At 45.4% G+C, this 24,629-nt stretch overlaps 1 protein-coding gene across 11 annotated transcripts in view; it reads right to left on the bottom strand.

Annotated features, from left to right (window-relative positions):
* TNRC6A (trinucleotide repeat containing adaptor 6A) overlaps positions 1 to 24,629 on the bottom strand; it is a 196,303-nt gene that overhangs the window by 69,449 nt on the left and 102,225 nt on the right. For all 11 annotated transcript variants that reach the window (XM_030578707.1, XM_030578701.1, XM_030578702.1 and 8 more), the window contains one exon: positions 23,947 to 23,994. In XM_030578707.1, the coding sequence (XP_030434567.1) occupies positions 23,947 to 23,994 (48 nt within the window). The remainder of the gene's footprint in view (positions 1 to 23,946; positions 23,995 to 24,629) is intronic.

The following is a 24,629-nucleotide window of genomic DNA, read 5'->3' as shown; positions in this document are numbered from 1 at the left end:
AACACTGCCCCTCAAGAAGTGAAAGTGTTATCACAACTATTTCCCACCCCATGACTTCAGATATTAATAGTTCGTAATGTCTGAATAGCACTTAGCATTTATTTATTTATTTGGGCATAAGCTTTTGTGGATAAAAAAACCTCACTTTACACACAAAAGCTTTTGCCCAAATAAATCTCTTAATCTTTAAGGTGCCACCAGGCTCCTTGTTGTTTTTTTGGATACAGACTAACACTGCTACCCCAATACTTGACATTTATTTATTTGTGTGCACAAAGTGTCATCTTTAGCTTCGTTACTTTCTACTGTACAAGAAATGCCACAGAAAGTAATTTTAACAGCAAGATGTAAAGCTAAGAAGCAAACTAGTTTCTTTCACTGATCACATTTCTCCCACTGACTTAATATGGCAGAGGTGCTCAGAGAAGCATCATAGCTGTATTCTTGGATCTCCCAGCTAAGGCATACAAAAACCAGGAACTCAATATATTTAATTCTGGTTCATATGCTCACACAACACACACTCAACCTGTGGAACTCCTTTCCAGAGGATGCTGTGAAGGCCAAGACTATAACAGGATTCAAAAAAAGAACTAGATAAATTCATGGAGGCTAGATCCATCAATAGCTATTAGCCAGGATAGGCACGGATGGTGTTCCTAGCCTCTGTTTGCCAGAAGCTGGGAATGGGTGACAAGGGATGGATCACTTGATTTCCTGTTCTGTTCATTCCCTTTGGGGAACCAGGCATTGGCCACTGTCCGAAGACAGGACAGTGGGCTAAATGGACCTTTGGTCTGACCCAATATGTCTGTTCTTATGAGAAATATATAAGCAGAATTCAATTATTTTCACATCCACACATTTTAAAAATGCATGTATGGGGAATTTCCTTTTTCTACTACATGATTTGATTGAATATATTCAAAGTTAATGGTCTTAACTGAAATGTAAACCTTATTTTTCAATTTAGACCAACTGAACATGAAATACCCAAACTATCAAATTCAAATTTCAGACCGAAGCAAAGGTCTTCCATTTAAATATCCTATCTTAAAAGACAACTGAGAGCAAATATAAATGGATTTTCCTTTAAGGAGGGATCCTTTAAATTTGATGACTATACTCTGTTTGAGGAGAAAAAGGAAGCTGCTACTATCTGTATAATTATGAGTACACAGAGTGCCAGATAAGTGTGGCAGTTAATTTAATTCCAAAATGGACAATCAGATTTTTGTAGCCTCAATAATTATACCTCACTCAACATAAATCCAATTCATACAAGTAAAAAATACAAACAAGAATTAAGAATTATTGGCTCTTTGTTCAACCTAGGCTATGTCTATGCTACAGACACTACTCCAGCAGAACTACGCGCTGCAGCTGTACCGCAGACACTTGCTACTGTGACAGAAAGTGTTTTCCCATCACTGTAGTTAAACCACCCCCTTAACAGATGGTTGCTAGTCAACAGAAGAATTCTATACAGGGGTTAGGTCAGCCGAACGTTGAATCTCAGGGTGTGAATTTTTTATACCCCTCCATTACTTAGCTAGGTCAACCTCAGGTTCAGGTATAGATCAAGCCATTTTCAAAGCACCAACCAAGCCTTTTTACCCCCCTTCTAAGGCAGTGTCTACACTATGGGTGATGCAGGGTGGCAGATATGCCGCTGTAGGGCTGTCGAGTAGATGCTTCTGACATTGACATAAGGGGTTTTTCTGTCAATGTAAGTAATTCCCAAGCAGCGGTAGCTAGGCTGATGGAATAATTCTTCCATTGATCTAGTCACATCTATACTTGAGTTAGGTCTGTTTAACCATGGCATGTACAACCCTGAGTAACAGAGATGTTGATCTAAATTTTTAGTGTAAATCACACCCCAGAAAGATGTGTTTCCCTGGGTGAGGGACAGAGTGGTTTATGGGCCTAAACTCACAAGTGAAATCCAAGGATTTCAAATCTAGTCAAAAGTTATGCCATTTACTCATTGTATTATCTTTGGTAAGTAACTAAAGAGAATGATATCAAATTAAAAACCATTTTCTGAAAACAAGTGTCCTTTTTACATGTGTTACCACCAACACTATAGGCCACTGCAACTGAAAGGATCTTTACTTCTCACAATTAATGTTAACTTTTGCCCTACATTAAGAATGCAGGACGGCCATACTGGGTCAACCAATGGTCCATCTAGACCAATATTCTGTTTTCCAACAGTGGCTGGAGCTAGATGCTTCAGATGGAATTATTAAGTAACCCATTCTGTCGTTCAGTCCCAGTTTCTGTCAGTCAGAGACTTAGGCACACCCAGAGCATGGGGTTGCATCCCTGACCATCTCAGTTAGCTAATAGCCATTGACTGACCTGTCCTCCATGAATTTACCTAATTCTATTCTGAACCAAACTATACTTTAGGCCTTCACAACATCCTAACAAATTCCACAGGTTGACTGTGCACTGTGTGAAGAAGTACTTCCTTATGTTTGTTTTTAACCTGTTGCCTATTAATTTCATTGGGTGGCCCTGGTTCTTGTGTTATGTGAAGGAGTAAATAACATTTCCCTATTCACTTTCTACCCACATTATTCACGATTTTACAGACCTCTATCCTCTGTCCTCTTAGTCATCTGTTTCTTTTTTTATAAGCTGAATCTTTTCAACCTAGCCTCATGTGGAAGCTGTTCTAAAGCCCTCTTCATTTTCATTAAATTTCTTTGTACCTTTTCCAATTTTTATTTATATCATTTTTTTTTTTGAGTAAGGATGACCAGAACTACATGCATTATTCAAGGTGTGGGCATACTATGGATTTATCTAGTGGCACAATGATGTTTTCTGTCTTAATATCTATCCCTTTTCTAATGGTCCTTAACCCTGTTAGCTTTTCTGATTGCCACTGCCCATTGAGTGGATGTTTTCAGAGAACTATCCACGATGACCCGAAGATCTCTTTCTTGAGTGATAACAGCTAATTTAGAACTCATCATTTTGTAGGCATGGCTGGGATTATGTTTCTCAATAGGCATTACTTTGAATTTATCAACACTGAATTTCATCTACCATTTTGTTGCCCAATCACCCAGTTTTGTGAGATCCCTTTGCAACTCTTTACAGTCAACTTTGAACTTAACTATCTTGAGTAATTTTGTATCATCTGAAAATTTTGCCACCTGTTTACCCCTTTTTCCAGATCATTTCTGAATACGTTGAACAGCACTGATCCCAGTACACATCCTTGGGAGATAGGGCTATTTACCTCTTTCCATTCTGAAAACTGACCACTTATTCCTACCCTTTGTTTCTTATCTTTTAACCAGTTACTAATCTATGAGAGGATCTTCCCTCTTATCTCATGACTGCTTACTCAGCTTAAGAGTCTTTAGTGAGGGAACTTTCCAAAGGCTTTCTGAAAGTCCAAGGATACTATATCCACTGGATCACCCTTGCCCCATGCTTCCTAACTCCCTCAAAGAATTCTAATAGATTGGTGAGGCATGATGTCTCTTTACAAAAGCTGTGTTGACTCTTCCCCAACAAATCATGTCCATCTATGTGTCTGATAATTCTGTTCTTTACTATAGTTCTAACCACTCTGCCTAGTAGTTAAGTTAGGCCTTGGCTACACTTGAGAGTTACAGCGCTGTTAGTAGCTTTATAGCACTGTAACTCACTCCCCGTCCACACTGGCAAGACACATACAGCGCTGTATCTCCATGGCTACAGCGCTGCTTGTACTCCACCTCCACGAGAGGAATATAAAGAGTATAGCGCTGCTGCTGCAGCAGCGCTGGGGTGCCAGTGTAAGCAGGGAATAATCTTAGTATGCTGTCACTGACCTCTGGAAGCTTCCCATAATGCTTTTAAGTGAAGATTACTCTCTTTGTTTTGTTGTGAACTAGGGGGCTCCAGAACTGCTTATCAAAAAAACAACACAGCTACTGTTTGCTGTGACTGAGCAGAGGCAGGGGGCTCCCTTTGGAATGCCCACAGCTAATGTTTGCTTGAGGAGAGGGGGAGGGAGGGGGGCTTGAGGAGAGAAGCAGCGTGGCGGACGGCGGGGGAGGTGTCCCTTTCAGAGCAGCTGCTTATCTGGTCTGCGAGGAAGAAAACAAACAGCTGCTGTTTGCTTTCAGTGAGTGAGAGAAAGAGGGGTGGGGCAGGGGGTCAGAACTTGCAAGGCAGCTGCTGACAGTGTCAGCTCCAAAAATCCACTCACTTTCTCCCCCATGCTCCCTGTCACACTCCAACCCACCCCTCCCTTTTGAAAAGCATGTTGCAGCCACTTGAACGCTGGGATAGCTGCCCATAATGCACCGCTCCCAATGCCGCTGCAAATACTGCCAATGTGGCCACGACAGTGCTCTAGTAGCTGTCAGTGTGGACAGACTACAGCGCTTTCCCTATTCAGCTGTACGAAGCCAGGTTTAACTCCCAGCGCTGTACAGCTGCAAGTGTAGCCATACCCTTAGGCTTATCAGCTCCTAACTGGCAGGATTGCCTCTGGAGCCTTTAATTAAAAAAAAAAGGGGGGGGTGGTTACATTTGCTATCTTCAGTCATCTGGTACAAAGGCTGATATAAGCAATAAGTTACATACCACAAGTTACATAAGCAATAAGTTAGTAGTTCTACTATTCCATATTCAAGTTCCTTTAGAACTCTTGGGGGAATACCGTCTTGTTCTGGTGACTTATTACTGTTTAAATTTTTCAATTTATTCTCAAACCTCCTCTACTGACACCTCAATCTGGGACAATTCCTATGATCTGTCACCTAAAGACAACGTCACAGTTTGGACAATGAAAACAGATGAATGTGAGTAAACAAAAACTAAAACTGGAGTCATTTTCTGGCTCACACACCAGAAAAATGCCATAATTTCTGGGCTGCAAACATTCAGGAGAATGCTTACATTTGATTTTTTTTTTAAAATATTTTAGTTCATTAGAATATTTGTATCAATCTGGGGTCCATAAAGGCCAGGTTAGATTTTGTAAAATCTATGGGGCTAAATTAACTTGACAGTGTCTCTTTAGCTTCTGTATTCTAGCGTTTCATCTGTAAAACAGGAATATTTACCTATGATCCTCAGAAATGTAATGAGAATTCACTAGTTAATGTTCATGAAGCTTTAAGTGCTGTTATTTCATAAAAAAGGAGATGTTATGCAATACAAAGCTTGAATTTTTAATCATGCAGTCAGATATTAATAGTTATTGGTGAAGCTTACCTCTGAATTTTGTATCATTAAAATCGCAGCCATACGACTGCACTAATAGGTTGTGTGTGTATATTTAACTCATAGTGAAATACTGAAAAAAGTACAGTTCTTCTTCGAGTGATTGCTCATATCCATTCCAGGTACGTGTACGCGCCGCGCGTGCACATCTGCCGGAAACTTTTTACCCTAGCAACTCCAGTGGGCCGGCAGGTCGCCCCCTAGAGTGGCGCCAGTATGGCGCCAGATATATACCCCTGCCAGCCCGCCCGCTCCTCAGTTCCTTCTTACCGCCGTGTTGGTTGCTGGAACTGTGGAGTGCGGCTTGCTGACCTCCACGTCCCTAGCTTTCCTGTACTTGTTCGTCGTTTTTAGTTGTAAATAGTTCATAGTTAAGTAGTAGATAGACTGTTAGCAAGTAGTTAGTTAGAATCTTGTATATAGTTGTCTAACATTGCTTGTGGGTGGGCCGTTGCCCTCCCCAGCACCCGGCACCGGGCCCATGCCTGGCTCGCCGGGCTTCAAGCAGTGCTCGGCATGCAAGAAGCCGATGCCTACGAGCGATCCCCACGACGCGTGCCTTAAGCGCCTGGGGGAATCGCACATCAGCGAGAAGTGCCGCATTTGCAAGGCTTTAAAGCCTCGCACGAAGAAGGAGAGAGACCAAAGACTCCACGCTCTCCTTATGGAAGCGGCTCTGTCTCCGGCACCGGCGGCGCAGTCAGCCAGTTCTACTCCGGCACCGGACTGCGCCGGCACCGGCAAGACTCCCCGGCACCGACCATCTCCGGCACCAGGAGCAGACTCACGTCCCTCGGCATCTGCAACACCATCCAGAGGCAGGCCCGAGTGGAGCGCCCGGCACCTACCCTGGCCGCGGTACCGCCTGCAGGGCTGCTGTCGACTCCGGGCCCGGAAGGTCCGTCAAGTCCAGCCCCTCCTAGCTCCCCCTTAAGATCAGGGGTCGAGCTACGGGTACCGTCTACGCCGGAGACCTTTGCCTCGGCTCGGGACTTGATCGCAATGATGGACCCATCGCAGCCTCAGCCGGCACCCCCGGGACAGGTAACCTCCAGGGGTAAACCGATGCTTCGAGCGCTGTCTCCCGAGTCCCGGCACCGATCACCCCGGAGGCGTGAACGCTCGCGGCGCCGCTCGGAGTCCTGGCACCGTTCTCCCAGGCGGTACCAGTCGTACTCGCGGCACCGATCGCCATCTGCATGGTCCCGGTCGGGCTTGTCTCACCGCCAACACTGAGACTCCAGGAGCCGTTCACCTCGGTGTTCGGCTCCTTGGTCGACCTCCCGGCACCGCGCCGGTGGCAGGTCCCGATCCCGGTCGACCTCCCGGCACCACGCTCATCGAAGGTCATGGTCCCACTCCCGGCACCGGTCATCACGCCATTCCCGATCCCGGCACCGGTCATCACGCCATTCCCAATCCCGGCACCGATGTGGGTCGCGGCACCGAGCCTCGGCACCAAGGGGAGCGTCGGTCTCGGCGCACAGAGTCGCATACCAATCAGGCTCAGCGCCTCCGTGGCCTTCTAGGGAGGCGTTGGTCTCTTCCCAGACTGACAGCGCCTATGCCAGGGGCCAGGACAGTCACTTGGCCCTGTTCCAGGACCCTCCCCCACAAGAGCGAGGGCCTCAACAGTGGGGGTTTTGGACCCCATGGGCATATTCCCAAGCCCAGGGTCCGCAACACATTACCCCCCGCCCTACAGGGGAACGCAGACCTCCGGAGGGGACAGTATCTAGACCCCCTCACTCCCCGGAAGCAGACGGCAGGTCCTGTCACCGGGACTCAGAGCTCCCTCCAGGGACGGAGGTGCAGCCCCACACGGATCCCCCCGTGGACACTTTGTTGCCGAGGGTTTCCTCGTCCTCTTCTCCAGATGAGGCAGTGGCGGGTACCTCGTCCTCCAGTCCTCCCCCGCTGGATCTTAGGGCACACCAAGACCTCCTCCGCTGGGTGGCACAGAACCTGGACTTGCAAGCGGAGGAGGTGTCTGAAATTGAGGACCCGGTGGTGAGCATCCTTTCCGCCGATGCGCCCACCAGAGTGGCCCTGCCCTTTATAAAGACAATCCAGGCCAACGCCAATAACATCTGGCAGTCACCGGCCTCCATCCCTCCGACCGCTCGAGGGGTGAACGAAAGTACATGGCCCCCTCGAAGGGCTATGAATACTTATACGTTCACCCGACACCCTGCTCGTTGGTGGTCCAGTCGGTGAACGACAGGGAGCGCCACGGGCAAGAGGCCCCGGCGCCCAAGTCAAAGGAGGCGAGACGAATGGACCTCCTGGGCCGCAAGGTCTATTCGGCAGGGGCGCTACAGCTCCGGGTCTCAAACCAGCAGGCCCTCCTCAGCCGCTACTCCTTCAACTCGTGGGTAGCGGCGGGGAAGTTCGCGGAGCTCTTGCCTCAAGACGCCCACCAGGAGTTTTCCACCATCCTAGACGAGGGCAAGAAAGTAGCAAGAACATCGCTACAAGCCTCCCTTGATGCTGCCGACTCGGCCGCTCGGACCCTGGCCTCGGGGCTCACGATGCGCCGAATTTCTTGGCTGCAGGTCTCTGGCCTTCCACCGGAGCCCCAACATACAATCCAGGACCTCCCCTTTGAAGGCCAGGGCCTGTTTTCTGATAAAACAGACCCTAGACTAAAAGGCCTCAAGGACAACAGGGTCATAATACGGTTGCTGGGAATGCATACGCCTGTGACACAGCGAAGGCCATTCCGGCAGCAGAACCTGCAGCAGCAGCGGCGGCCGTACCCTCAGTTCCGCCCGCGGCAGGACCTCTCTAGGCGCTGCGGCAGGAACAACCGCCGCAGGCAGTCTGGTGGCCAAACGGGGCAGAACCAAGGCTCCGCCAAGGCCCCTCCAGGGCCTAAGCCTTCATTTTGAAGGTGCACCCAAGGGCGCAGTACCAGTTTCCCCTCCGGATCCCTCTCCGCAGTTTTCCAACAGCCTCTCTTTTTTCCTCCCGGCGTGGACCCGAATAACGTCGGACCGTTGGGTCTTGCGTACGGTGCAGGCCGGTTATCGCCTGCAGTTTTCTTCGCCGCCCCCCCTCCCCCCCCTCCCCGTCCCTCTTCAGGGACCCCTCTCACGAGCAATTCCTCCGTCAGGAGGTGCACGTGCTCCTTGTCAAGGGAGCCATAGAGGTGGTTCCGGAAAACGAGAAGGGCAAGGGGGTTTATTCCCGCTACTTTCTAATCCCCAAATCCAAGGGCGGCCTCAGGCCCATCCTCAACCTGCGGGAACTCAACAAGTATATCGTGAAGTTGAAGTTCCGCATGGTATCCCTTGGAACCATCATCCCATCCCTTGGAACCATCATCCCATCCCTGGATCCCGGAGACTGGTACGCCGCACTCGATATGCAGGACGCTTACTTTCACATCTCCATTGCCCCCCAACACAGACGTTTCCTCTGCTTTGTGGTCGGCCGCCAACATTATCAATTTGCGGTCCTTCCATTTGGCCTCTCTACGGCCCTGAGGGTGTTTACAAAATGCATGGCAGTCGTCGTCGCACACCTTCGACGTTGCCGCCTTCACGTCTTCCCCTACCTGGACGACTGGCTGATCCGAGGCACATCGGAGCTGCAGGTCCGCGTCCATGTCGACAGGATCAGCACCCTCTTTGCTGCCTTGGGCCTCGTCATCAATGTGGACAAGTCTACTCTGCTCCCCACGCAGCGGATAGAGTTCATCGGGGCCGTTCTGGACTCTACCCTGGCCAGGGCCTTGCCACCCTTGCCCAGGTTCCAGTCGCTGTCGGCCATCATTCTACGTTTGCAGGTGGCCCCGCTGACCTCTCTACGAACATGTCTGGCCCTTCTAGGCCACATGGCAGCCTGTACGTTCGTAACGGCATATGCCCGACTCCGCATGAGGCCTCTTCAATCATGGCTCATTGCGCAGTATCGGCCAGCCAGACATTCGTTGGACACAGTCGTCACCGTTCCTCAGAGGGTGCTGGACTCCCTTCGCTGGTGGCTGGACCAGTCCGTAGTCTGTGTGGAGCTCCCGTTCCATCTGCCCCAACCCTCGGCATCCCTGACCATGGACGCCTCAGATCTGGGCTGGGGGGCACACTGCGGCACTCAGAGAACTCAGGGCTTGTGGACACCTCAAGAGATCAACCTCCATATCAACATACGAGAGTTGAGAGCGGTCTGCCTTGCTTGTCAAGCGTTTGTCCATCTCCTTCAAGGTCATTGTGTCGTGGTGTTCACCGACAACACAACAACCATGTTTTACATCAACAAGCAGGACGGCACCAGGTCCTCTCCCCTGTGTCTTGAGGCAATGCGCCTCTGGCAGTTTTGCATAGTCCATTCGGTTCACCTTTCCGCCTCCTATCTCCCGGGAGTGCGGAACACTCTAGCGGATCGGCTGAGCAGATCCTTCCGTTCGCACAAGTGGTCCCTCTGTCCGGACGTCGCCCTCTCACTCTTCCAGAGATGGGGTCGTCCCCGGATGGACCTCTTCGCGCCAGGCAGAACAGGAAGTGTCGAGCATTCTGCTCCTTCCAGGGTCGGGAACCAGGGTCTGTAGCAGATGCATTCCTGATCCCATGGACAGCCCACCTGTGTTACGCATTCCCTCCCGTTCCGCTGATAAACAGGGTTCTCCTCAAGGTGCGCAGAGACAGAGCCCGGGTGATTCTCATAGCTCCAGCATGGGCCAGACAGCACTGGTACCCCATGTTGCTGGACCTCTCAGTAGCCAACCCAGTTACCCTGCCCCTACATCGGGACCTGATCACCCAGGACCACGGCAGGCTCTGTCACCCGGACCTTCCGTCTCTACACCTTACGGCATGGCTCCTGCGTGGTTGACAGGCTCCGAGTTGCGCTGTTCTACCCCGGTTCGGGAGGTTCTCATGGGCAGTAGAAAGCCTTCCACCAGGGCAACTTACTAAGTGGAAGCATTTCTCCTGCTGGTGTTCAGAGAAAGCTCTTCGCCCTATGGAGACTCCTGTGACCACTATTTTAGACTACATCTGGTCCCTCAAGACCCAGGGTCTGGCGTTGTCGTCCCTCCGGGTCCACCTAGCGGCCATCTCCACGTTTCATCCTGGAATGGACAGATGTTCTGTCTTCTCCCACCCTATGGTGGCGAGATTCCTGAAGGGACTGGAGCAGCTCTATCCACAAATCCGCCCTCCGGCCCCTTCATGGGACCTCAACCTGGTCCTAACTCGGCTCATGGGCCCCCCATTCGAGCCATTAGCTACTTGCTCCCTGCTCTACCTCTCGTGGAAGACCGCCTTCCTAGTGGCCATTACCTCAGCTAGATGAGTGTCCGAGCTGAGGGCCCTCACAGTGGACCCACCGTATACCATCTTCCATAAAGACAAGGTACAGCTGAGGCCTCACCCTGCCTTTCTTCCCAAGGTGGTCTCAGCTTTCCATGTTAACCAAGAGATTTTCCTCCCAGTCTTTTTCCCAAAGCCCCATTCGTCCCGCAGGGAGCAACAGCTCCACTCGCTAGATGTCCGTCGGGCGCTAGCATTTTATGTGGACAGGACCAAACCCTTCTGCAAGTCCCCCCAGTTATTTGTGGCGGTAGCGGACCGGGTCAAGGGGCTGCCGATTTCCTCCCAGAGGTTATCTTCCTGGGTTACCTCCTGCATCAGGACCTGCTACGACCTGGCCCACGTTCCAACGGGCTGTGTGACTGCTCACTCCACCAGAGCACAAGCACCATCGCTGGCTTTCCTTGCCCGCGTGCCAATCCAAGAGATTTGTAGGGCGGCGACCTGGTCATCGATCCATACACTCGCTTCCCATTACGCCCTGGTTCAGCAGTCCAGAGATGATGCGGCCTTTGGCTCTGCAGTACTCCAGGCTGCGACCTCTCACTCCGACCCCACCACCTAGGTAAGGCTTGGGAATCACCTACCTGGAATGGATATGAGCAATCACTCGAAGAAGAAGAAAAGACGGTTACTCACCTTTGTAACTGTTGTTCTTCGAGATGTGTTGCTCATATCCATTCCACACCCGCCCTCCTTCCCCACTGTCGGAGTAGCCGGCAAGAAGGAACTGAGGAGCGGGTGGGCCGGCAGGGGTATATATCTGGCGCCATAGTGGCGCCACTCCAGGGGGCGACCTGCTGACTCACCGGGGTTGCTAGGGTAAAAAGTTTCTGGCAGACGTGCACACGCGGTGCGTACACCTACCTGGAATGGATATGAGCAACACATCTCGAAGAACAACAGTTAGAAAGGTGAGTAACCGTCTTTTCTTACACCCTGCTGATTTTAGTACTGATGTGAGAGCTAGCAGCTTTCTAAGGACCAGTGGTCACTATTCTAATGTGCAATACATTAATACACGTGAACTCACTTAGATTATTTTTTTAAAGGATACTATGAAGGTTGGCTGGCGAGGCAAAATTTGTCCTTATCTCCTTTAGTTTGAGGTTTTTTCCCCCCTTCTCAGAACAAATAAGTCCCCATTTTACTAATAGCATTAGTTCATCACTCTAACTCCGTAACAAATTACTTTGCATCTGTGATTGACAAAAGCATTAAGAAAGTTCAGTTTCAAGCTTCTGAAGGGTTATGCTAAATAGAAAAAAAAACATTTTTCAGATGAATTTCAACCACAGGTGTATATCTTGAGGATGTTAGCATTACCTCCATGTTCAAAATATGTTCAAATTAGGAGCGTGCAAGTGAAGCAGATGACTGTAGAAAGAGCACTGCAGAGCCTAAAGTAAAGTCACATCAATTCCACAAGGTGGTGCTAGTTCATTTTAAAAGATTCTTTACTAACACATCACTGTTTTTAGAAGTTTTCTACCTGTGATGGAATTCTACCAACATGTTTTATTAGGTTCATTGTGAATTACTTCAAAACGGTACAAACGTATACTTCTGACTATTGTGTTCTCATTATTATATCCTTCTGCAGGCAAACATATATTAAATGTAATACTGCCCCACTAGTCCCAACTGAGGGGAAATTTTGGGATTAGGAGTGAGAGAAGAAGAGATGGCAACTAGCTACCAGAACAGGAGTACTTGTGGCACCTAAGAGACTAATTTATTTAAGCATAAACTTTCGTGGGCTACAGCCCAATTCATCGGACGCATGGAATGGAACATATAGTGAGGAGATGTATATACATACAGAGAACATAAAAAGGTAGGAGCTGCCCAACCAACTCTAAGAGGCTAATTAAGATGAACTGTTGTCAGCAGGAGAAAAACACTGTGTAGTGATAATCAAGATGGCCCATTTAAGCCAGTTTGACAAGAAGCTGTGAGGATACTTAACGTGGGGGGGAAATAGATTTAATGTGTGTAATGGCTCAGCCATTCCCAGTCTCTATTTAAGCCTAAATTGATAGCATATCAAAAGTTTTTGTCAGCAGGAGAAAAACAGTTCATCTTAATTAGCCTCTTAGAGTTGGTTGGGCAACTCCCACCTTTTCATGTTCTCTGTATGTATATACATCTCCTCACTATATGTTCCATTCCATGCATCCAATGAAGTGGGCTGTAGCCCACGAAAGCTTATGCTCAAATAAATTTGTTAGTCTCTAAGGTGCCACAAGTACTCCTGTTCTTTCTGTGGATACAGACTAACACGGCTGCTACTTTGAAACAAGCTACCAGCCACTCAACTGGCCTTGTATTAACCAGACTTCCTAGGGGAAGAAGATATTTATTAGTCCAATACCCTGACAGGATATGCATCAGTCTACATATGTCAGTACATAAGGCACTGGATATATTGCTACTAAAAAGCTTATTCTGAAACATAACCTAAAATGCAGTACAGTAGAACCTCAAAGACACGAACACTAGAGCTGACTTACTGGTCAACTGGACACCCCGTGGAACCGGAAGTAAAGAATCAGGCAGCAGCACAGAAAAAAACAACCCCCTCCAATCAGTAAATACTGTACTGTCTTGGGGCTTTAGTCCTGGGGCTCGTGGCTACAGCCACAGTGGGTTGGGGGCAGGGCTTCTGACTCTCAGGAGCACCAGGGCCCAGGGCTTTAGATGGATGCGAGGGGGGGGAGGGAGCTGGGGGCTCAGGGCTTTAGCCCTGAATGGGGGCACAGCAGTTCGGGGCTTCAGCCACGGGGGGTTGGGGCTGCAGCTGCAGGTAGTGGGGGTGAGTGCTCCGTGTAGGAGAGAGAGGGGGAAGAAGAGCCTCGGGACTCTGATCCTTGGGAGCAGTAGGGGTGCAGGGCTTTAGACCAGGGGAGTTCTGGGGCGTAGAGCTTCAGCCCAGCGGCTCCTCTCCCAGTTTCAGCCCTGCTGGGGGTGCCGAGGCTCCGTACTTCAGCTTCGCGGCTCTGTTGTTGGCTTCAGTTCTGTTGAGGGCACTGGAACTCAGCGCTTCAGCCCTGCAGCTCCATTGTCAATTTCAGCCCTGCGGGAGGCACTAAGGCTTGAGCTATAAAGGGAGCACTGGTTTCCGCCCCAGCGCTCCCCCTTGTAGTTAAAACTCTGAGCCCTGGCATCATGCTCCCCCTCACCCCTAAACTGGGAATGAAGCCGAATGGAGCCCTGATCCCTGAAGCCCCAGTGCTTCCCCCGACCTAATGCCCTGAGCCCCGTTGCTCCCATGGGGCAGAAGTCCTGAGCCTCCTGCCTGGAGCCCCAAGGGTCAGACGCCCCAACCAACTCCCCACCCCATTGCACTTATCTCCCCCATCCCACGCTGCAGCCCCAACCCCCTGCACCGGTGGCTGAAATCTGTAACCTCTTGTTCAGAGTTATGGACAACCTCCATTCCAGAGGTGTATGTAACGCTGAGATTCTATTGTATGAATTTTCAGTTCAAGTTGCACATTGTTTTGTGCTTTCTTAGCTTCTTTCTGTAGATGGTTTTCTAGTTTACAAATAATTTGCCTTTTTGCCAAAATAGCCAATATTAAATTAGTTTTGCAGAAAGTTAATGATATTTATTGTGTACTTATCAATATTTTTTCCAGAAGTTTAAAAATATGAAGTGAAGTAAATTTGTCCAGAGCTATTCTACAAGCCAGTCTAATTGCAGCTCTCTGAAAAACCTGTGTACTTCTACGGAAGTGAGATATTTGATTAATTGGGGGCTAACACCATCTGCTGAACTAACAACTCATTCTAGACTGTGACCAAACAGCAAGAGCATTGCTATATTTTGGGTTCAAAATATGCCAGCAAGTGCCATTAATACTGTTCATAGGTCACAGACACCTTCTCGCAATGATCTTCAGTTCTGTCAGACCATTCACGATACTGTTCCTCTCACACAAAGGGACACTAAGAGGTGTGATATTTGCATGTGAAACAACAATGCTGTCAACTTGAAATCTAATTTAAAGAAAAAATGAAAATGAAGAACTACACTGGCCAACTGAGTTCCCGGACACAATATTTTTGGGGACTGTGCAATCACACTTCTGAAACTGTGGCTCTCTTCTCCACCCCTCATTATTGTATGAAATATCCACAAACAAAAAGGGAAACAGTGAAAGTGACTATACACAAGTGCTTTCAAATGTACTTTCAGGTTTCTTGTGACAAGTTACAAAGCAAACTGAAAAGAATTTTTCCCTCTAATCTTTTTCGATCATTATAATCTGAGGTATAACTCATGACAGTAGATGTAACATTTTCAGGCATAAGTACTATTTTTAAGTTGACTGCCTTTTCAGTGTATCTAAATTCCAAGACCCTTTAATGTTAAAGGGTAATCGTTTGTGTAACAGACATTTAGCATATACATAAAACCTACATCCAACCATAAATCTGGAACTTTTTGATGTCAAATCACTCAAATTAAACATTATATTCTGTATATTTCTCCTATATTTACACATTCTGACCTAGAGTTTCAATGTTTAGGGGCTGGGGGTAGGGAAGGGGGATTCCATTTTAAATTTCTGAAATACAGCGTAATCTTATCTTCCAGCAACAAAAATGCCATTCCCTCAATCACTCTGCTCAAAAGTGATCTTTCCTATAACATGTAAAACGTTTTCATAACTAAAAAGCTTAGCAAACTTTGCTTAAAAACAGCTTACTTCAACACCCACAAAAGAAAAACACCCCAATCAAAACCCCCAAAGAACCACATGAAACACAAAGCAACACTAGATTTAAAAACAAAACAAAACAACAAAACAAAGCTTTGGTGCTAAATTGAAAGATTCTTTGACAATTCAAACAACTGCAATTTTACATATCAGGTGAAGAGTTAAAACACTCATAAGATACTGTAAATAAGTGGTTTCAGAGTAGCAGCCGTGTTAGTCTGCATCTGCAAAAAGAACAGGAACACTTGTGGCTAGTACTTAGGGTATGTCTACATCTACAATTTTGCAGCGCTGGTTGTTACAGCTGTATTAGTACAGCTGTGTAGGGCCAGCGCTGCAGAGTGGCCACACTTACAGCAACGAGCGCTGCAAGTGGTGTTAGATGTGGCCACACTGCAGCGCTGTTGGGCGGCTTCAAGGGGGATTCGGGGAACACGAGAGCAAACCGGGGAAGGAGACCAGCTTCGCCGCGGTTTGCTCTCGCGTTCCCCGAACCCCCCTGCAAACCGCAGGGAAGGAGACCTGCTTGCACGGAGGTTCGGGGAACGCGAGGTCTCCTTCCCCGGTTTGCTCTCGCGTTCCCCGAACCCCCCTGCAAACTGCAGGGAAGGAGACCTGCTTGCACGGAGGTTCGGGGAACGCGAGGTCTCCTTCCCCGGTTTGCTCTCGCGTTCCCCGAACCCCCCTGCAAACCGCAGGGAAGGAGACCTGCTTGCACGGAGGTTCGGGGAATGCGAGAGCAAACCGGGAAAGGACACCAGCTTCGCCGCGGTTTGCTCTCGCGTTCCCCGAACCCCCCTGCAAACCGCAGGGAAGGAGACCTGCTTGCACGGAGGTTCGGGGAATGTGAGAGCAAACCGGGAAAGGAGACCAGCTTCGCCGCGGTTTGCTCTCGCGTTCCCCGAACCCCCCTGCAAACCGGGGAAGGAGACCTGCTTGATTACCAGACGCTTCCTCAGGTATGCTGGGAAACCTGCTTATTCCACGGAGGTCAAGAAAAGCGCTGGTAAGTGTCTACACTTGATTACCAGCGCTGGATCCTCTACACCCGAGACAAAACGGGAGTACGGCCAGCGCTGCAAACAGGGAGTTGCAGCGCTGGTGATGCCCTGCAGATGTGTACACCTCCTAAGTTGCAGCGCTGTAACCCCCTCACCAGCGCTGCAACTTTGTGATGTAGACAAGCCCTTAGAGACTAACAAAAGCTCATGCTCAAATAAACTTGTTAGTCTCTAAGGTACCACAAGTACTCCTGTTCTTTTTGTAAATAAGTGACAGAGTGTGTGTGTGTGTGTGTGTGTTTGTGTGTGTGTGTGTGTGATATGACAGACAGACAGACTAAGGTTTTGGTAAGAAAGTTAGTTATAGGACAGCAACTATAGCTAATCATGAAATCTATAAACAATTTCAGTGCAGATGTTAAGAATCCTGTAAATAAGGATTAACTACTTAGATTTGATTTATTTTGCTTCAAATTCTCAATACTGTGTAATAACTCCTCAGAAACTTGAAAATTTAATTATGTTCCCTACCAAAGCTGTCCATTTGGCAAACACCATTCTTTCCCATTTCTCAGATGCAGAATTTGCCTCTATGTGCTCCATAAACATTAGTAACATCGGCCTGTGTGCGCCAGAGTTCTGGCATATTAGTCTTACAACAGCACCTGGTGCCCCATTGTGTTAGCGGCTCTACAAAATACATAATAAAAGACTAACTGCCTTAAAGAGTTTACATCCAAATAGACAAGACAGACTGCTTGTGTGAATAACAGACAGATACCCCCATTTAACAGACAAAGAACTGAGGCACTGAGAGTTTAATTCACTAGTCCATGGTTAGACAGAAAATCTGTAGGAGATCCAGGAACTGAACCCAACTCTCGTGAATCCCAGTCCAGTGTCAAACCATTCTCTCTGAGGAAGTGGGTATTCACCCACGAAAGCTCATGTTCCAAAACGTCTGTTAGTCTATAAGGTGCCACAGGATTCTTTGCTGCTTTCTCTCTCTATGGAATATTGTGATTTTACTGCAACAGAGCCAAAAAAGAGAATACTGCATCTCCTGTCTAGGTCCATGGTGAAGGGATACATTTTTCCCTCCCTAGTTTAGTAAGAGTACAAGAGTTACTTTCCAGGGACATTTAGACATTTGCTTGTGGCCTGAGAACAACCATGCTCATTGTAGCCATGTTAATCATTTTTCCTGGGAGGGTTGTAAAAGTGAAGCTGCTGGAAAAGGACAAGTGGGAGGTTCCCTTTACTCCTTCATATCCTTCTCAAGCTGCAAAATGGAAGCCATGGTATCATGAGGACTTTTCTTTTAAGTAACAAAAATAGCTAACCATTCACCTCATTGCCAATATTTTCCCCTTTTTTTGGTCAGCCTCCTTTCATTTATGTTCTCTAAACTGGATGAGAAAACCATGGCTGGTTGCTCTTATTTGCTAGAGTCTAAAAGTCTGACGACACTGCAGTGAAAGACATGAGGCAATGAGTTTCAGAGCTTGAGTCAACTGACTTTGTATCACAGGGCTCAGGCTGCAGGCCTAAAAACGGCAATGTAGATGTTCTGGCTTGGGCTAAAGCCCAGACTCTGAGACCTCCCCGACCACGGGGTTTCCAAGTCTGGATTCTAGCCCAAGCCAGAATGTCTACACTGCTATTTTCAACACCGCAGCCTTAGGCCTTGTCCAGACTAGGGGAGGAAAATCGATCTTAGATACACAACTTCAGCTACGTGAATAACGTAGCTGAAGTCGAATATCTAAGATCGAATTACTCACCCGTCCACACCACGCGAGATCGATGTCCGCGACTCTCCGTGTCGATTCCGGAACTCCGTTGGGGTTGATGGAGTTCCGGAATCGATGTAAGCGCGCTCGGGGATCGATATATCGCATCTAGACTAGACGCGATATATCGATCCCCGAGCAATCGATTTTAACCCGCCGATACGGCGGGTTAGTCTGGACGTGGGCTTAGTCCTGTGAGCCAGAGGCAGCTGACCTAGGCTCAGAGACTCACTACTGCAGGTTTTCCATTGCTTTGCAGACATACCTTTCGGCTCAGAGTGGGGATTTAGTACAATAGCTTTGGGCTAAGTCTGATGAGATAACTGATTTGGATAAAAAACACCCATGCTCCCCAAACCAGAATAGGGTTGCAACTAGTGTAGACCAGAAGTTTTTCCAACTGCCATCTTTGGAATGGAAATACAGATAAAGGGATGAGTGCTTTAGAATTGCCTGTAATTTTGTTTTGTTTGTTTTTAATTCTTGTTTCTAGTTAAAAGTACTGCCAATTTATTTCAAGCCATTTAATCCGCATTCTCAGTTCCACAAGATGACTTGAGAAATAAAACATCACTTCCCAAATAGAATCCATGGTGATTTCCTAAGTTAGAAGAATTGTAAGGTTCCTTGAGTATCTGACATATATAGCGTCCACCACCCAACTGATTTCAAATTAACCTTTTATTTACATGAGTGCTCACTCCTTAACAGTTTTCTGATTTTACAAAGATTAAATGCCTCCATTCTAGTTTTTAGGGACAAGGTATTTCAATTAACAATACACAGCTGTTGCATGATGTTCCATTGCACATTACCTGTTCAACAATATAGCAGTCAGTGCTGTACATATTGAATAATGGGTGATGTTTAACAACCCCATACAAAACAGTAAAATGTGTAGCAAATTGATATGCTAATCAGAGTAATTCAAAACATGAACTACAGCTTATATGATGGAATGCTAACATGTGGCATTTAGTCCCAAGAATAAACATTTTGAAGAGGTTGTGTAGACTGTAAATTGAGATCCTTAACTTTACAGTTAAAAAGAAACAAAAACAAAAAACCCTATCTATGACAGTCCAAATTCTGATTCCCTAAGTGACGGTTATCTTTCAGGCTGTACCAGCACCAGGCAGTAAGTTTCAATAAACTTCCATCAGCAAAAATGTACCATTAACCTGCCTGTAAAGCAATATCAATACCCAACAGCTTATAATTTAAGTTCCCCATCTTGGAAACATTTATGGACTTAACTTTAGTTATTGTATTTAACTTTAGGAAAGTTAAAAGTCACATTGATGGGCTGCACTGATTTAAAAAAAAAAATCATATTTTTTTTGCCCATCATGTTAGTTCTACCTAGTTAGTTAAACACTTGTGGCTCTCACACTTTGTAGCTTATTGGAGCCTTGTTTTCACACATATCAGAGGCTTCTTGAATTCCTCCATTCCACTCCACAAACTCCCTGCATGCCACCTTCTCATCCACCTCTATTTCTGGGGCTCCTTGTAACCCTTCCCACTGTCTCTCTGCCACAGGTTGTGTGTGATCCTCCATTTCCACATCCTTCCATCACAGGGTCCCCCAGTTTCCCCCCTCAGCAGTGGCCCTATGCACCCCCATTCCTGCACTACTAATACTAAAGATTCTGTGCAGCTCCCCATTCCCCCTCCATCATCTGTCTGGGAGATAAATCAGTCAACATGTTAAATTGTTGGGATGGGCAGGTATGAGATGGAATATTCTGCTAGATTATGTTAATGGCTGCCATCAACCAAGTTGTTTGATCTATAGACAACTGCAGAGGTGCTTGAAGCTGTAGTAGTGCTAAACAGATGGCAAGTGCTCCATGTGTTCCTCATTTCCTCCTAAATTAATAGGGTTCTAGCGACTGATGCCAAAACCTTTCCCTGAAATTTTGGAATTGATTAGATGCAGCTTTCAAAAGTTATCACATTACAGATAAGAGAAATGCCATCAAGCTGAGCATAATGCCTTCACAAGCTTGGCCAAATGGCTGGAAAGCTCTCTTAATGCTTGTTAAAACACAGGCCAATATTGTTTATCCGTGTGCTAGCCTGCCAGCGTTAAGAGAACTTTCCTATCATGTTAAACTAACATGACTGAAAAACCACATCATTTTTTGCCAAAGACAGGGTCATTGACTTGAACATGACTGCTCATGTGCTTAAAGTTAAGCATGTGTATAAGTGCTTGCAGGATGGGGGCCTGCACAGACAAAATATCAAAAGAATGGAGACTGAGTAACAAACAAATGCACCTGTGGTTGAGAGGCACTGCACTTCTAATTAGCTTCATGTTTTAAAACAGATACTCTCTTTAAAATGGAGGACTAAAGTTCATAGGCTTCAAGGAAGAAATATGTCTTAATGGGGAATCTGGAGGACATTCAGATATAGCATAAAGGAGAAAATCCTGAAATGGAGAGTGCAGGCATCCGTTCTGAACATTCCATTTCAAAAATGTAGGTTTGGTATTTTTAACATGATTCCAGCCAATAAGAAACTTTTACATAAGAACTTTTTAAACAGCTGGCTTTTAAACTTAGAGAGGCTTTGCCAATAGGGACAAACATCACAATAATGCGAGGTATTGGCTGGATAGCATTAGTTAGCAAGAAAATGAAATGACCTAATTTGTATTAAAAAGCTGACAACTGTTGACAACAGAATAGCAGTTATTGAAATGTTGAGATTTTTAAAGGTGATGGGAGTGACATCTAACATTTATGATTTTCTTTCTGGACCTCTTTTTGTTCCTTTCTATGCAGTACTCAATACTCCTCTCCCAGCTCTGACTCTGAAACCTTTACCACCTCACTTATCCTCCCTTCTGGCCAGCCCCTGTATCTTCCGGGTGCAGGAAGAGACAAGCAGCAGCAACTCCAGTCTCTTACCTATACAAATTCTAGCCTCGACACTTCTCCTCTTCATTTAATTCAGGTTTTTTCTATCCTTTTCTTTTTTTTTTTTTTTTTTGCACAGTCACTCTCAGCAATTCCTGCTACAATCTTACAAACCATTATAAGCCACATTACTTTCCCAGTACCGAAAACTTACTAAAAATACCTTCAAAACGAGATGAGATATCAGAGACCCTCATTACCAGCTGAAGCTCCCTCGGCAGGTAGAACGTTCACTTTTAAAACAAATATATCTCAAGTATCTGTTTATTAGTATCACTTAATTTACTGTATGTTGGCCAAAAACAGAGTGGTTGGAGAAGGGGACTGAATGATTCCCTGATTTACCAAAGCCCAAGAAAGAAGATTGAAAGTTAAAAATTTTGAATAACCATAAGAGAATTTAATTCAAACACTGCTGAGGGACTGAGCAACAATCTGAAAACAACAGCTCCCACATAAAGTTTTAAGAAAATGGAGAGAGATAATATCAGGTTACACGATGATCTAAAATGAATTCAAACAATAAAAGAATCATACATTCCCTGGTACCCAGACCCTCGTGTCTCAGAGTGAGACTTGCTAGAATAATGTAACGATCAAGGTAGTAAAATACATCTAATTAGTAGCAATATAAAAACAGGCAATTGACAAATATTAACTAAAACTTGTTTACTATTAGTTCATGTTGAAGCCTACCACTTCATTGTGATTCTTAAGTAATTGTATTTGGCATCCATTTAAATTAATTATAGGACTCAAACACACTATGGAGTCAATTCACTAAACATCTTTTACTAAGGCCAGGTCTGAACAAGAATCTTTTGGCAATATTCTAACTCTAGATAGGGGAGTGATTTGTGTGTCATTTTTATACTGATAAAAGCCTTTGTGTTGATACCATTATGCCAATACAACTTATTTTGTTTGGGGAACTGTTATAAGCTATGCCAGCAAAAGCACATTTTTGCCAGAAGCTGTATCTACCTTTTCTAGTGTGGACTGGACCTTAGTGTGTTCACTCAAATCTTACACAATGAAATTCAAGAATGTTTTGCTAAGAAATAGTCCTCTTGACAAATAACCTTGCATAGCAAACACAGAAGTGATTGTGTGACCTACTAAGTAAAGTTAAAATGTGTCATATACTAAATTTGTATCCAGGCTATGTAGTGTGTGTGATGAAACTCCCTTTGAGATTGAAGTACAGATTTGATGAGTAACATTAAAAGCGTCAGCTGAAGACAACTGATATTTAAATACTAACTTGAAAATCCACTTTAGAATGTCTTAAATGCTTAAAGCCGTTCCAGTGTGGTCAGACAATTATATTCTATATTCTCACACTATGGCTATCATGCAGCATTAAACTTTACGTGACAAAAAACACAATTTATGTAGTTCTATAACTTTAGAATCATTCCCTTCAAGTGGGCTCCATTTGACAGTGACCCTGAAATATCTTCTGTAAGAACTCTATGCTAGCTTTATATCTTAAAGCTTTTACATAATATAAATTGGAAGCTAAGGCACAGTTTCTCCCCCTCAATACAGTACTATTTAAAAAGAACTGCAAAATGCCAGCTCCTGAACACACGTTACAAAGATGAGGTGTACCAAGGACTTAGAAAGCTCTTCAGCTTTCACAATGTTGTTATAAAAAGCAAACTGAAACTTGAAGGTGAACTACATGAGAAATTAACACTTTGTTCTAGCAAGTTGCACTCAGGTTTTGGCTGAATTTTAAAACATTCAGCCTTGCCTAGCAAAAGTCTCTTTTGGGTCTAACTGAATCTACAGGGGACAGAAAGAATATTCTTTGTACTTCATTTTTGTCTTCTGTGTTTTTTCTGCTTTGTTTTTTCTCTAAGAATTTGCAAGAATATCATGCCAGAATAAGACATATGCAAGAAATAACATCTTGAAAACAGAAGTGAAATATATAATACTTGTATATTCTTCATATTTCTATAAACTAAGTAGCTGGTATTGGAATTCCCATTCCTCAAGCTTTCCAACACATTAGGACATAAAAATCACTTACTAATGGCAGATTCAGTGCCTTCACTCTTTCATATGAAGAACACAAGGAACCAATAGTTACCTAGTAAGATGCAGTTTATGCTAAATTCAAGAGCAAGGCTAGTTCCTTGACAACAATAAGCCACTTGACTGCGCAGGATTGAAAAAAAAAATCCTGCATTCATTTGTGCATTCCTAGTGACAACAACTTAAAGTGGAAGAGAAAGATTTTTTTTTTAATTAATGCTAATGTTAAAATTATATAATACATAGGTTAAGAAAAGAGTGTCTGTACATGTAGGTATAGTGCTTACATTATTCACAAATACAAAGTTTGTTTTGTTGTAAGATACATACATTAAACAAGAGATCTGACGCAGTACAAAAAAATCTTGCAAAGGGACACATTTTGCATTGATATGTTTTTACTATAAAATAGGTAATTATTACATAGTTAATTATCTAGAAAGTCACAGGTTTATTATCAGACACAGTGTGGATGATGTAATATCTTTACTGGACCAACTTCACACGGAAGAGCTCTGGATAAGGTCTAAAGCTTGTGTCTCTCATCAACAGAATTGGTCCAATAAAAGATATTATCTCACCTCCTCTTTCTAATATTCTCAGATCAAAATGGCTACAACATTGCATACAATTATTATAGTCAGGCATTTGCAGCAGAGTAGATTTCACTGAAGTTACCTTTGCAAATATTATTTTCAAATGAAACAAATCGAAAGATTTCACTATCTATTAGAGACCGACACTTTTAATTCAACAATTTTTCTAGCAAGTAACATGAAATTAAGGCTCCAAATAAAGTCAGAGCTGGTTTCCATGAAGAGGAAAAAAATAGCTACACAAACTCTAGGCCGACCCTGTCCTGGAATCAGAAAAATAAATTCAAACACATGTCTTACCTGCTTAGTTTTCTTTCAAGTTCTTTGGTAGCTTTAGCTTCCAATTCTCTGGAACAGAGAAGGATGTTGGTTACCATATCAACAGAAGAGCAGAACAAATATAATTGGGGTGGGTTTAAAAGAGACACTGATCTCCATGTGTTGGTTCCTCACGGGGGAGAGGCTAGCAATGATCTCTGAATATAGGTATCCAAAGATTTTATCTTGGGATGGAGGGAGAATAGGAATGGAGCAAAACAGACAGACACCAATTAATCTATTTTTCCTCACACTCCCTTAAAACCTTTTGTTAAACCACAAAAAAATAGTAATTGTCTCTTCCATTAAAAAGGGAAGAGGAAAAACTGTGCTTAACCTTGTTAACCTAAAAATAAACAGAAGACAAGATATGAGCAGTATGCTACACAGAGACCTGACTTTGAATTATGGACAGACAATAATGACAGATGAACGCAGGAGATCAAACCTCCAAGGCAGTGGAAAACCGAACCGGGGCAGGAGATTCAACCCCAAGGACATGAACCAGCTCCAGTCCAGGCAAGTGTCGGATGTATCTGATCCCACAGAAACCCAAGATCCGTTCTTTTTAAACTCTGACAGCGCTCGTTTAGCCTGCGAGGATAATAAACTCGCAAAGCCCAGAACAGCTTCTGGAGGCGGGGAGCCAGGCTCCGGCGGACAGC

This window comes from Gopherus evgoodei, chromosome 10 (assembly GCF_007399415.2).
Source record: "Gopherus evgoodei ecotype Sinaloan lineage chromosome 10, rGopEvg1_v1.p, whole genome shotgun sequence".
NCBI classification, from domain to species: domain Eukaryota; kingdom Metazoa; phylum Chordata; order Testudines; family Testudinidae; genus Gopherus; species Gopherus evgoodei.
Note: the sequence above shows the minus strand (reverse complement) of the source record. Positions and strands in the feature narration are given on the sequence as shown.